This window comes from Cheilinus undulatus, linkage group 9 (assembly GCF_018320785.1).
Source record: "Cheilinus undulatus linkage group 9, ASM1832078v1, whole genome shotgun sequence".
NCBI lineage: Eukaryota > Metazoa > Chordata > Actinopteri > Labriformes > Labridae > Cheilinus > Cheilinus undulatus.
The window spans coordinates 22,570,391-22,585,555 of NC_054873.1; the positions used below are offsets into that span (position 1 = coordinate 22,570,391).

A 15,165-nucleotide genomic window follows, 5' to 3' on the forward strand; every position below is an offset into this window, starting at 1 on the left:
AACACCAATTACAAGATTAATGAAATAATCAACACTTTCTTCAATACAGATAAACCAATATAGGCAAAGTACCTGGTACTCAATGTTTAATTAAATATAATGTATTTAATCACTACTCAGAATGACCTTTTCAGTGTTAATTTACTGGTTCAAATGTTAAGTGTCATTACAAAGGTAGGTAACAGAAATCTGAACCCCCACTAATGACGTCTGAGTCATAAAAAGAGCTAATTCATAGAATCAAAAATCTTTTGAAATGTTTAAATAGTGGCAAAAGTAAAGCTGTACCATGAATTCAAATGTCATGTAAAAAATTACATCAACACTGAACATAGACATGATGTCTGAATGAATGAAATTCTTTTGAAACCTATAACGAATACCCTGTGGCTTCCTGTTAAACAAATGAAACAGTGTCCAGTGGTAGAGTAACTACTGAATGAAAACACTAAATGGGGCTAAGGAAAAGTACTACAGATGTGAGGTGAAATGTTTAACAGCAGGGGAGAGTCATAATACATTTTATGAATGGTGTCTCTTTCCTTGGTATCAGTGAGAGACGCCTGAGTTTTCCTATGTGGTTTATGTTTAAGAGTGTCAATGTGATGAAGGGTTCCTTGAAAAGTATCTTCTATGACACGCTGGAGCAATGGATGCTGGGAGAGCCCATTTGTGTGAGAACTTTGTCAAGCCATTGCAAAGGCCCGTTGAGATGCAGCTCTATCCAGCAGGGGGTGCTAGTCACTGTCTGACGTCTGCAGGGTACAGAGAAAGACAGATAACAGTGCATTGTAGTTTGTAAGAGATCATGTTGACATGCATTTAAAACACTATTTAATCATCAGTTTGATTTCATCACAGGAAACACAATAAAGCTTTCTGCTCAGCAGTTCTTGTCTTAGCAAGTACTAGAGCCAACTCTATGAGCTATTCTTGTTGTCATTCAAGTTTCTTTCAGCGATGTTTTTCTCCGAGGTGTTTGGTGCCAGAAATATAACACACAGCATTCACAGTCTGCTGGGAATCCCCTTTGCTGAGGGTGTCTGTAATGTGTTCACCTCCCACTCCATGCCCCCTTCACCACTGCATGCTTGCTGCATTCTTCATCCGTTACTCAACCCTCTCTTGCAGATTCACGGCTGCACCCTCCCCCATCAACCTCTTTAGGATTTCCAAATCTTCTGTGTATACATGTTGCATGATCAATTCTTCACTCCCAAAATTAAATTTATTCATCCCCACTTAAAACATTGAGACTCTTTCCTTTTCAAGTTTAAGGCAAACATCTAAATGAAAAACTTGCCTTTAAGGGACAAAAAGAAAGGTGAGAAACTTTCAAATCAGATACATCCATTCAAGAGTTTCTATTTACCGGTGCCATTTCAAGGCTGGGCTAAAGGAAACGGCACATGACCTGTATGTCAAGGCAAGAACTGTAGACTTAAGGAAACAAACACTTGACTTTTTAACAACTCCTACGCTGAGACAGAAACTGTAATAATAATAATAATAAAACAGAAACGATAAAGGAAAGGTGCACTCTATGTCAAGGTCAGGTTGTGAATGACTTTATGCGCTGTTCTGTCTAGATAATGCCTTTTTTAAAGGAAGCAGTCTATAGAGGATGAGAAACAAGCTAGAGCAGTGTGCAGGATTTCAAGGTTAAAGTAACTAACTGGAAAAATAACTTCTAATTGATTGAGGGATGCTGCTCTTGATTAAATATTTATTTCACCAGAGTTGCACATCTCTAATTCTAATAATGAATGCTAAAAAAGTGATTTGTATTCACAGCTTGTGTTAGCGCTGGAACCATTTGAGCTGGAAGATGCTTCCAGTTCCTCATAGCATTCAGTCATTTCTTTGCCTGATAACAGTCAAACAAATGCACATCCAGTCAAGTTAATTTCCAATTAAATTAAATAAAAAATACATTTCAGGCATCTCAATTACCTGTACTCAGCTCCCCAACCCTTAACAAAACTCATGCGGATGGTGCACATCCTGGTGAGTTGATAGACAGCCTCAAAGCCCTGGTTGACTGACTGTGCGAGCAGAGCAGCAAATTCCTGGTTGTTAAAGATCTTCAGGTTGCAGCCTGTAAAAACAAAAGTACTATGAGGCTGAACATCACAGCAGACAAAAACAACTGTGGGCTTTTGATTGTACTACCTTCAGTGCTCTTGTGTATCTGCTCATGCTTACCTGGGGGTATTTTGCAGACAGTGGCAGGATGCCAGCCATAGCGCTGGTTGCAGTTTGGACTCTGGACAAAGATGGCGCTGTCACTGAGACACTCTGCAAACACCTCTCCTCCAATGTAGTACAACCTGACACCCCGTCCTGGAGAGAAGAGAAAAGATTTTGTAGATTTGTGCAATCAACCAGCTGATTGCTAAAAATTACAATAAAATGAAAAGTACCTATGTGTCTCCGTGTGAGCTCTACAGCCGAGTTGCGGTTGACGTTGGACAACAAGCCGAGACAGAAGCGTTCAGAGTTAGAGGGGTCTGTGAATCCATCTACTGTTAAAGAGGGCTGGGAGGCGTGAAAGGTTTCTCCTACACGCTGGTTCAGCTCATAGTATGAGATCGAGCACCAGAAGGCAGACTCGCAGTATGTCACAGGTTGTAAGTCTGGTAGGGGTGAGAGAGAGACACACATTAACACACATACAAGCCCCAGTCAGGTCAATGAATAAAGACTTCAGAGGGTCATGGGAACAGGTAAACTGCTTTGTCCTCCTATAGCCATTTATTTGTGAAGATGCACTCTGCTGATAAAACTTCTCTTTGATGTCTTTTCAGGGGATCTTTCCCATGACCTTCATGGCCCCAGCAAAGACATGATGTACATATTTATTTTATTAACATGACCTCCTAATGGCTCTCCACATAGACGGAACAACCTGGTAACCGGATATTATTATTATTTTTGCATTACTTTGGGCCTTCCTCAGACGTGGATAGTCCATAGACAAAGACTTCATTCATACCATACTTGCTCTGTTGCTGCCCTGAGGCTGAGCCTTTCAGACCACGTCCACTGCCTCTGCAGGTTAGTCATCTGTCTCTCACACACAGACATGTTCATCCCTAATCTGTCTGTGTTGTCCTAGAACCATCACTACAGTGTCAGCAGTCTCTGTTTTACTGACTGTGTACAGTTAGCTAGTCATCAGGCATAGATGAATGGGGGAATTGGTCCAGCATTGTAAGATGATTCAAGTTAAAGAAATATTGAATTAGTAAGAACTGTTAACTTTTACTACTACATGGCAACAATTCTACTTTTAATACCAATAATTTGAATTTTTATTGGCATGTCATTTCCTTTGACATTAGTACAAGGATCAATCACAGAAGATGCTTTTACTAAAATATTAAACGAATGCAATGCTATAAAATTGTAGTTTATACATGTGATTGTTCATTTTAGCAACAGAGTTTGGAGTTCAAATATGTATAACCGCCACAGAATTACACACAGAATAGTAAGGGTAAACCATTTATCAGCCTGGATATTTGTTCGGTTATATGCATTGCAGTTTTATTTCACCAAATGCTGATAAAATTCACTGATTAAAAATGTGTTACTTTGGCTCCCCTGTAAGGTGTGATCTACCCTCTGGTTATGTTTTTAATCCTCACAGTCAGTCTAAATCAGACTAAATCACCTGAAATGAGCTCCATCTTTGCAAAATTTAAGTGATGAGCATAATAATGCATCAGTAGTTAAAACCCAGACAGGTGGAAGGGAATAATCTGATCCCTTATGCTTCTTGTAAATATATACACAAACTGTAAAAAGGTTACTGTTTTAACATATAATACTCACTTTTATTGCTAATGTAGAGGTGAGGACAACATTTTTAGTCCCCCTTAAAAATTTCAGTTTTTAGGAAGTACTCCCCAAGTGCTGTTCAGATTAAAATGAATTCCTAACACGACTTTTCCAAACATCCTGGGTTTTTTTATGCTTACACTTTTTAACTTTACACACACAAACAAAATGATTTCACAGAAAAAAAAAAAAAAAAATCTACCAACTGACCTTCTGATTGAGCAACAGCCCAAACCACTGTTGTGGTTCAACACAGTGACCAGTGTTTGCAGTGTCTGTATCACCTAATGTGTTCCCTGGTTTGCCAAACTGCTAGCTTTTCTGGCTCTCAGGCAGCCTCACAATAATTTTAATTGGGAATTCATGAAGTTGTAGAATTGCAGCAGAGCTTTCCTGATTGAACTTCATGAAGCTTATGATGTTCAAAACCTCCCATGTACACGAAGGAGTTTGGTTTTAAGGTAGCGCAAGCCAGTGTGTGGAATTACTCCTAACTTCATAAACATTTAATGTATGACATTTACGTATATGTGAGTGCAGATGTATCCAATATAAAATTACACAACAAGCCAAAAGTACTGTCAGTGGCATGCACTTAATAAAAATAGAGTTCTACCTTCCCTAATGTTATTGCTGTCGAGTACTGAAGTGCACAGGTTTAATCATATTCTCTGACAATAAAGGCAGTATCTGGTTTTCTCTTACCAAGATTACTGTTAGTGGGTGACACAGGGTTGGGTGACAGGCTGGGTGAACCTGAAAGAGAGTGAAGTACTGGTTCAAGCATCACAATTACAACAGAATGAATGTAAACAGTGTTTTTTGTTAATTTGTCTTACTCACTTGTGTCCATACTATGGTTGTGCTGGTGATCATTTGTCTCACCATCTTCACTAAGATACCCTGGTGGAGGAGTTTCTGCAGCAGACAGACAAAAAATGATACAAACAGACCTGATCTAAGGCACACAACACCAGCTATGACATGATTGTAATTGCTTAAAGCAAGTCAACACTTTAAGTGCTTAGCTGTTTTTAAGCCAATCTTGAACATAACAGGCAAAAATAATTACATCAGCATTTATGGGAAAGGCTTTTCTGCATACAGTAAAGTTCTTTTTTGTGCTAAATGTCTTGACTATTAACAGTATACAGCACACAACATAACTAGCAATATGAACTTGCAGATATGAGTAATGGGTTGAAATAATTATCATGTTTTCCTCACCAGGAATATAGCTACTCTGGGGCTCAATGCCAGCTGGGAAGTTGGTGTTCTCAGGAATAGATGGACTGTAGTCATCCAAAGGTGGAAACTCAGCAGGGATATCTGTGTGTCGTGGTACCAGGACAGGAGGCAAAACTGGAGACAAGCACATGCCTTCATTAAGCACCCGTTCTATACTTTAAACTGCATAGCAAACTTAAATACAGTAATTTAAATCATGTAGCAATTTACTGCACTCACTTGGTGTCTCCACCCTTTGGTAGTGGTATGGGTTGACGCAGACCTCATCCTTCTTGGTGTGGAAGGCAAATTCACAGTGGTCCACAGCCCTCAGCTCATGGTGGGACTGAAGGTCTGGCCAGCGCCACAAGCGACAGTAGATCACATGAGGAAGACCTTTTCTGTGGGAGACCTGGAGACGCCCGTCTAAAGATCTGGGGAGAAATAACACATAAGGGAAAGATGCAAATTAAGTATACAGTTAAGCATTTATATTTCATTACACTGAATAGACCAATTATAACAAGAATAAGTTCAGTTAAAGGTGTTTATTTGTCACTGATTACAGCACGCAGAGGCAAAGTAAGGTAAACGTGCACACACTGGCTTTTTTAATGAGGAAAATTACAAAAATATGGCCAAATTAATCGAATTCACACGATATACTTTAATGTACAAAATTTTCTCTCACAGTGGATCATGAGAATGAAATTAACATTTATGCAACATTTGTTTTTCATCCTTAGGATTTGGTTATGGGTCTTAAAATTTCATGTCTTCAGATAAACAGCCACATCGAACAACAACAAAACAAACCACGGTGACCAAGACAGGTGGTTTTAAAAATGTTCACATTTTCATTTGAAACCTCTTCCAAACACAATCCACTACTACAATTTAATTACAGCTTTATAGTGCACAGAAGAGAAATGCTCAGAGTATTGTGGTTCAGAGAGAGTATTTCTTGGGTCAGCTGAGGTCAGCATCCCTTTGTCTTTGAAGAGATTGACCTGGGTTTGGTCTGGTCTCCATGATTTGAAGCTCTCAACTTATGACTGGTCTGACACACAGCTGGACTGAAACAACATCATATTATCACCAGAAGGAATCAAAACTGTACAGCATATAAACAGGGATTCACAAGCCTAGCATCTCTTATACTGGGACGGTCCTAGCTAAGCTTATAGGATTTAAAGAATTGGTAGCCTGCATTAAATCATACCAAATGCTATGTTTGCTTTGTTCCAGTCTGATCCAGCAAGAGGCCATTATTAAATAGATGTCCGATCAGTATTGTTCACTCTTCTGCAAAGGCACAAATCAGTTCCCATGAACCCAATATCTTTTAAGTAAGCATTGTTTCTCGAAACCAAAAACTCATAACTTTCCACTGGGCAAACACAGTGAGCATTAAGTATGATAACTCCTTCAGCAAATAGGTCAACCAGCTTCTGGGTGTCAAAAGCCTCTGCTCCTTATACTGAATACAAAGCCGATGGATGTTTTCACAGTTAAAGCATGCCAGATGTTCAAGTGCATATTAATGTCTTACTGGTTGAGACGGTTCCAGTTGCCAGCACCTCAGACCTACATTTGACCTTTTTAGATGCTGATGAATTTCTGTCTTACCAATCTACTTTACAGAAGGCCAGAACAAATTAGGCCTGTGTTAGTGAAGACTCACTGAACCTTTGTTTTTATTTCAGGAAGCAAGACAGCTGTTATTCTGTGAGCATACAGACTCAAACCCACCAACTTTGAAGCATAATCCAAACAGTGGCCCACACCCTCTCTTGAGCCTGCAGCACATTCCCAAGAATGGAAGAAAAGATTTTACTGTAGGTTAACACCCATGGTCACTTCTTTACAAATTATAAAGGGGAATCCTAATTTCATTAGGTTTAGACCTATAAACTGCCTGATTAACTATAGCTTTGATAAACTTTCCAGGATTCTTAACTTTTACAGAAGTCAGACAGTAATGCGTTTGATTCGTCACTGCCTTTTAAAACAGCAGTCAATATTTGTGCCTTATTATTTATTTACTATAGATGAAAAAAAGTTAAAGTGAAAGGCCAACTGGAGCAACAGCAGCAACAGTACTCTTTAATGATCAGATGGGAACACAATGTACATGTTGTTTTCTTTGTGTTCCTTACTGAATTATCACTGCAATTCTTGGTTTAAAACATTTTTTCAGGGTCTTGTTTTATTGTCTTTTTCCCCATAGGGACAAATATAAATAAAAATGGAATAATCTTAAAACTAACAAACTAGAAACCCTGTTTTTCAAACTTATCATTGAATAAAAATCAACATCTTCTTGCCGTTTAGACCATAATGAACTTAACTGCATGTGTGTGGACATTAAAATCACATCAAAAAGCATCTGCCTAATGTGTCAGCATACTGTGAGTTACAAACGGGTATCCCATATGGGAAATCCCAAACCCAAATCCAACTTTCCCAGAGTTTACACACTCCAGTCTAAACATCCTCCGTGAGTCAGAGGACTGCTTCACTAAAGCATCCCTTCACCTCCTCATCACACGTGAACTTTGGTCAAACTTGTTTATGTAGCTTAGAGTGAGATGCATCACAGTGAACTTACCATGTCTGGAGGTAAAGCCTGCTTTGGTGTCATTTTTGAGTCGTTCAAGCATATAAGAAAGCTAGCAATTTCTGTAACCTACATCAACATCCCTACACTATTGAGGCGTCTCAGCTGTACTACCTGTGATGTACTTATGTCGCAATGTGACATTATAATAGATCATAACAGACTTAAATGTGTGGTTTGACAGGCTGGGGCTAACCACAACCTCTTTCAGTTGTATAAACTACTTTGTTAAATTGGTGTAATATAATTAGCAATTCAAGACTAATTAAGTACCGCTAACCCTTCACATATATTAACGCAACAGAAATGAAAAAAAAAAGAAATGAAATGAAAGTAGGTAAGGTCTGTATCGTAAGCTCTACTCTGTATGACTGTTAGTCATAAGAGTATCAATCAAGTATAAATATAAGCATAGCTCAATGTTATTTATTTATTTATTTGTATGTGTGTATATTTATTTATTTATTTTTTAGAAAAATGAATGATACCAATATCACTTCAACAGGCTTCACAGTTAAACATAGTAAAGCTAACGTCACAGACCTTTCCTATTTTTCAGTTCATAATTTATCATGTCTGCTGTGTAACAATAAATTTTCATTTATTGCTGGCAAGATAACAAAAGAAAACCATTTCACATGCAAAGCATTTGTTGTATCATGTTAGCTCATGCTAACTAGCATGCTACGAGGCTAACGTCCGCTGCCATCTACACCAGCCTGCTAGCCACCTTAGCCTGGAGGGAGGCAGCTAGTTAGCTCTGCTTACCTTGGTATGGTTAAGCATTTTGTGTTGACATTCTGTGTTGTGATAGCTTTTTCCAACTCGTCCAACTGTCCCGTCTTTTTCAACTTCTTCACCAGACTTTTGACAGCCTTTTCGCACCATTTCTCCTCCTGCCCGTTCTGTTCACCCTTCTTCCAGCCTAGGAGCCTCTTCACGATTGGAGGGGTGAACGGTAATATTGACATTTCAGATAGCAACTTTGTTACAATAAATTACAGTATTTGTCTAATTCCTGCAGTCCAGAATTCCCAGAAGTAGCACAGTTTGTAATTCCAATAATACCGACTAGGCCAGCTAGTTAGCTTAGCAGGCTAAACTCCCAGACAGACGAACGGCAGATCGCTGCCGGGGACTCAGCAGCAGCGGCGGCTTGCGTCGCAGGTTCACTACGGTCGAGCTGGCTGTCTGTCGGTCTGTGCTGAGCTGCTCCACCGGCAGCAGGGCTGTCTGTCCGCCCCTCCTCCAGCCTCTCAGTCAGCTGGCCTGTCCTCCACCTGTACTAAGCAGGCGTTTGAGGACATTGGATATGCAGTTTAACTCTTACTTTTTAACACGTTACAGTAAGTCCACTAAATTAAACTGCGTAAAAGAAAACTAAAAGTCATTTCAAGGGTTTTCGTCTCCACTTTGACCTCGGGGTAAATGTACTGTAAATAATAAAATAGAGTTAAGTATTCTTCTGTTACATGCTACTTGGCTTTGTGTGTTTTAATCTGCTTTTATGACAAATTGAATGAAGCAATCATTATGTAATGTTTATTTTTAAATATCAGCTTTTATGCTGGGTTATCAGTGGCTAATTTCCCCTCTTTAAAAGCCTGTTGTATACATCAATTCAACATACTTAGAGGCAAGAAATGGAAAAAAAAAAAAGTTGTAATGAGAGATATGTCGACTCTGAAAAATGATCCAACTTTTGCATTTACTGTGTCCATGAATAGAAAAGCCCTAGGAGTAATCCCTTTGATCCTCTCATAAAAGTGATTTAATTTCACCTTAGATGCATCTTTCCTGAAACGGACGAGGAGGGTGACAGCATTCAGAGGTATTTGAGGTTTTATGGTGTTATTGATAAGTGCACACCCGGCTGCTGCCTCCTGTAAACAGCAGTGTGCCTGAGCTATAAATATCACCGTGCAGCTCCAGCCCCTGTTCCTTCTCTCTATTTATAAACGCCATCAATGACTGATGTCTATTTTTAAGCAATTATTTGGCATTGCTTCTTACTCCCTTCTTCTTAAATAAAAAATTATAGCTATCTTGGCACCGGCTCAGAAACAATAATTATAAAGGACTATTAATTGCCCTCTATGGAGAAGTCCCCTTTAAGTATACCCTATTTATAGTCATAATAAACACTGTTAAAAGCCACAGCTAGGGCTACGAATCACAATTATTTTCAGCATGGATCAATCTGAGGATGATTTTTCCGAATGTGCACCAAACCAAGTTTGTCCAAACAGCAGAATTGAAACTCTTAGATTGTGTTTAAGGCCACCTCTCAAAAGCAAAACAAAAAAATATGCAATTTAGAACAAGACTGAGGATATTTTCTGTGCTATTGCTTAAAGACAAATTACATCAATAATGACAGTATTTGACAATGGATTATTTCTAGTAATTCCATTATGCTCATAAACACTGATGAGAAACTGACTGTTTAAAAAAGAAGGATGGGATTTTTGCACCCTAAAAAATACTTATGAATGGACAGAAAAGATCAGCAAAGAGATAAGATATACCACTTTGAACCTAGGGGGTGCCAAAACCAACACAAACCTGAAGTTCCTCACAGGAGCTTTAAACTGCTGTGTAAATGTTGACAAAACTCCACGGCAAAATTGTTAAATCAGAATTTCTGTGTACACATTTATTGATCTTGTCACTGTTCAGACGTTATTTATACTGTAAGATGATAAATTGCTGATCAAAATTGAATCTGAAGGAAAAAGGTTTGAGGAGTATTTTGATGGATTTCTTCAGGGCTCTATCGACACTTTCTGCTGTCAGGGGACAGGGAGCTGGACAGCTGGCAAGAGTTTCTGCGTGTCCGTGTTTGTGTGTGAGGGAGAGAGAAATGGGAGCTTATGCTGTATGTATCAGGGAGGGGAGGGGCAGATGGACCGCAGCAGGCAGGGGAAGGTGTTTGGGATGGAGAGGAATGATTTTGGACAAAAGGCACATCGGCCGACTGAATAAGTAATGACTGGTGACAATCTGATAGACAACAATGGCATTGTGATGGACCACTCAGGGGTTACGTGGGAAACAAACAGAAGTGTTGCAGGAGCGTGATCAGCTGGGCTGCTGTCAAAACAATACTTAGACAAGGATGGAGTAGCAATTAGAGTAAATATGTCTTTTGTGCATCCATATAGGAAAATTCAGTTGCATGTTACGGGTTATAACACCACTTAATTCTTTAAAAAGCTTTAAAACCTCTCAATTTTAATCTCATTTAGGTTAGCATCATGACAGATTCTGTAGAGTGAATAATAGCTTCAAGCACACTGTTTGATTAAAAAAAAAAAAACTCACACAAACACCTCACATTTACCCTCCACAGGCCTGTAATTGCCCCCCACAGCTAATTGCAGTGTGTTAGAATCAGACTAGCTGTTGGACACAGCCCCAAACGGGTGGGGTCCACTTCTCCCTACAATCTCTGCCTTTTTTAAATCTCCCTTCACACTGCAAACTGTTATCTGTTGCTCGCAGCCATCAATCTCTCCCCAGACAGAGGCACCTCCAAATCTGGCACAGAAGTGACCTCCCGTGTTTGTCCCTCCCTCTGGTCTGAACCAAAGCATCCTTAAACCCTCCTCCTCTGGATTAAGAGCCATGGAGGTAAGACACTATCACATCAATATCTGTACTTCATTCTACCCAAGCATGACACTTAAGCCCTTAAAATAGGAGAATACATTTGTTTTCTAAGATTTATAATGGATTACCAACCCTTATAACTGTATAATACAGGACAGGGAGGTTCATCTTCACCAATGAACTGCAAAGTGTCAATTCTTTATTGCAGGTGTGTTTTGAAGGTTTTATGAAGCATGTTCATTCATCTGCTAAGTTTTGTTGAAACTTTACAGTCTGACCATTTATACTTAAATCCTCAGAAGAACTTGACTTTCAGTGCCCATGAGTTAAAACAATGCAATGCAATACAGTATACAGTGCCTATAAAAAGTATTTATCTCCTTGGATGTTTTACCCTTTTATTGATTTTATTATTCAATCATGGTGAATATAATTTGGCTTTTTTTGTTAAAAAAAAAAAAAAAAAAAGTATGTTGCAATGTGAACAACCCAGTCCAACCACAAATTCTCTCTTGAATTGAGGTCTGGGCTTTAACTCGTCACTCCAGAACATTTACCTTGATGTCATTGAACCATTTCTGTACAGCTTTCGCTGTTTGCTTCTGGTCATTGTCTTGCTGGAAAATAAATCTTCCCCTAAGCTGCAGTTCTCTTGCTGACTGAATAAGACTGTCCTCCAGGATTTTCTGCGTTCATTTCACCCTCTACCTTTACAAGCCTTCCAGGGCTGACTACTGAGAAGCATCCCCACAGCATGATGCCGCCACTACCATGTTGTACAGTGGGGGGATGGTGTGTTTGTAGTGATTTTCAGTGTTTGTAGTCTTCAAGCAATAAAAAAAACCTAAACAAAAAACCTCTTTAATGTCAAAGTTAAAACAGATTTCTACAAAGTAATGTGCATCAAATAAAAATATGTAAGATATAACAAGTGAGCCCTGGAGCTCAGCTAAATCCATCATCAAGAAAGGAAGGAATTATTCTGACATGCCAGATGGATTTGTTTCACACTTCAATCTGGAAAACCTTCAATACTAAGCGTTTGGGAAAGGGCAGAGGATTTGAAAAAACTCGAAGGGTGATTGGATGAACGTTCTGTCTGTCACATCTTTACAGGCCAATCAGAGCAACAAAACACATGACGCAGCCATGTCGGTGGTGCGCATGCGCAGCTACCAGGGAATAACACGAACCATGGCAACCATAGACATGTCAGTACCCATCACGACTTTTGTAGTTTCTGAAAAGAAAACAACTCACTGCTGTTCTTTGTTCTTCTTTTAACGAAGAAATGTTGTCTGATAAAACTGGCGCTTTAGCAGCATCCCTGCTAAGCTCTCCCGCCATAGTTGCACTGGCATCCTGTTGCTGCTTGCTTACGTCACGACTCTGCCACACCTGAAAGTCCTGTCACTTTCTTACAGGGTTCAGACAGGAGCTTTGCAAGATGGATTCGCCAGTGAGAAACAAGGAAACGGGCGTATCCATCTGCTTTGCAAGGTTAGGAAGGAATGTGGCACATGAGTAAATTGCCTCGTTTAGGTCGTCCCCACAAACTGAGAGACTGTGCAAGAAGGAGACTAGATGGGTCACCAAGACACCTGAAGGAGTCACAAGCTTCAGCAGCTGAGATGGGAGAGCTACTCTGCATACAACTGTTGCCTGGGTTCTTCACCAGTCAAAGCTTTATGGGAGAGTGGCAAAGAGAAAGCCATTGTTGAGGAAAACTCATCGAATCTCTCCTAGAGTTTTCGCCAAAAGGCACGTGGGAGACTCCATGGTCAATTTACAGAGCTTGAGCGGTTTTGCAAAAATGTAAAACTGCAGTGTGAATTCCTGAATTGAGACCTATCCACACAGACTCAGTGCTGTGATTGCAGCCAAAGGTGCATCTATAAATAATGGCTCGAAGGGAGTAAATATCTATTCAGTCATTTATTTGACCTTACATATTTTTGTTTTTAACTTTGACATTAAAGAGGTTTTTATAAGTTTTTGTACGAAAAAGCCAAGTTATATTGACCATGATTGATTGTTTTAAAAAATAAAAGGGTAAAACATCCAAAGGGGTGAATACCTTCAAAGGCACTGTAATACTATGTGGTACAGTACAACACAGCCAACATACAATATACTGCATATTACTTATTTACACACGATCTGTGCTATTAGAAATAACATAATGAGTGAAATTTTAAAAAACAACTTATCACCATTGCACAAGCCCTACAACATCAGGAAACATTGAAAATTTACAACTGGGTGTAACAAGTTTTAAAAATGGTTCTGTTTACTTTGAAGGACTCTTTTGTATGGTCTGCTAGATGGTAAAATGCCATTTTCATGTGTAGGGGATGTAAGACTAGTCTGACAATACTCTCTTTGCCTCCTTTTAACTCTCTCTTTTTTACTTTGATACTACGTGGAGAGAGAGGTTTTCGGTCCTCCCTAAAACCTTCATGGCAGTTTGTGCCAAACAGTCAATCCATGAGTTATTTTCATGAATATCATCCAGATTTATTCTCAAAGTTGGAGACAAGGTCACAGCATGAAGCCTTGATTGACCACTTCAATTCATCATAGCTACAAGTTTGAACCCTGGCTGGCATTCGAGAGGAGTCAGCATTAAAGATAGGATATCACTCCACCTAGTGGCTGTGGGCTATTACTACAGCATTTCATGATGTCATTTAGATCTCAACTGATCTTGCCTCGGTACCAATCAGCACCTTCTTATTGAGAAACCGTGACCCAAATTTCTGAAAATGTTTAACCACTTAAAAATATATTAAATGAAAAATATGGCAGTGTGGACTTTAGATGGAACAAACGTGACTGAACAAGGACACAGGTTAAAAAAACAAACATTTCTAAAAGCACATCAGTACAGAACTCCTAAGAGGACACGCAAACATGTTATTACTCCCTTTTCCATGATAAAATGTACATTTTGGTCATTTTTTTTGTTTGTTTGTTTTGAGAAGTCACGATATTACAATTGGAAAACCAGCTTTGTTTTCCAAATATAATAAGATTGTTTAGTCGAGATTTTGATATACAGTGCTTAACAAATTTATTAGACCACCCTAACCCTACACATGAAAATCTGGGGAGTAAGTTTTCTCAAAGTCAAAAATATTTTACTCGAAAATAGTACATTTACTCCTTATTGAGTATATTTTTTACCAGCCACCATGGGAGCTGGAGTAAAAACACAGAGTAAATTCTGCTGGAGTAAAACCTAACCACACCCACTAAAGTTTCAACTCAGCTGGCATCACTCATGGCTGGTCATGCAGCTCGTTAGGTGTCCCAGCTGCAGATAATCCTTAAAATCAAGACCTCCTCACCAGGTGATGAACATTCAGACAGCTTTGTACTGCAGCTTCTAGTAAAGTAACTCCTCTTCAACTTTTGATAATCTTGTGATTTTTCAGTGAGGTGTTTTTTTTTTTTTTTTTTGCCTTGACTAACTCCATTTGTCTTCCTTTTTTGCAGTGTCTCTGTCTCTCTTGCCAGTGCTATTTTCAATCACCAGCCAGGACACTCACCATCATTTGCCCTGTTGTTGTCAAATAAACTTCTTTTACTTTACCACCTTGTCTCGTGCTCTGCTCCTGAGTTCTTGTCATATGTTCATGACAATTGTTTCTGTAATATTCAAATACTATGTCTAATATGTATTGGCAAAACCACCTCTTTTGTTGTTACGCCATGGGTGGAAAGGCAGAATTATCTATTAAGAGGAAAATGTGGCTCTATATAAAGAGGAAGATCAGTCTATTTAGAGTAAGATACAGGTCTACATAACCATTACCCAATTCTATATGGAGTAGAAATTGTTCCATAATGAGTATAAACAT

The 15,165-nt window shown here is 39.1% G+C and overlaps 1 protein-coding gene across 1 annotated transcript; it reads right to left on the reverse strand.

Moving 5' to 3' along the window:
• Nucleotides 1–124: 124 nt before the first annotated feature.
• Nucleotides 125–8,922, reverse strand: smad3b (SMAD family member 3b). The gene is made up of 9 exons (XM_041795636.1): nucleotides 8,459–8,922; nucleotides 5,311–5,504; nucleotides 5,071–5,205; nucleotides 4,687–4,761; nucleotides 4,549–4,599; nucleotides 2,424–2,636; nucleotides 2,206–2,343; nucleotides 1,954–2,098; nucleotides 125–755 (listed from the first exon to the last, which is right to left on the reverse strand). The coding sequence occupies exons 1-9, from the start codon at nucleotides 8,659–8,661 to the stop codon at nucleotides 632–634; spliced, it is 1,278 nt and encodes a 425-aa protein (XP_041651570.1). The 5' UTR covers nucleotides 8,662–8,922; the 3' UTR covers nucleotides 125–631.
• Between the last annotated feature and the right edge of the window lie 6,243 nt (nucleotides 8,923–15,165).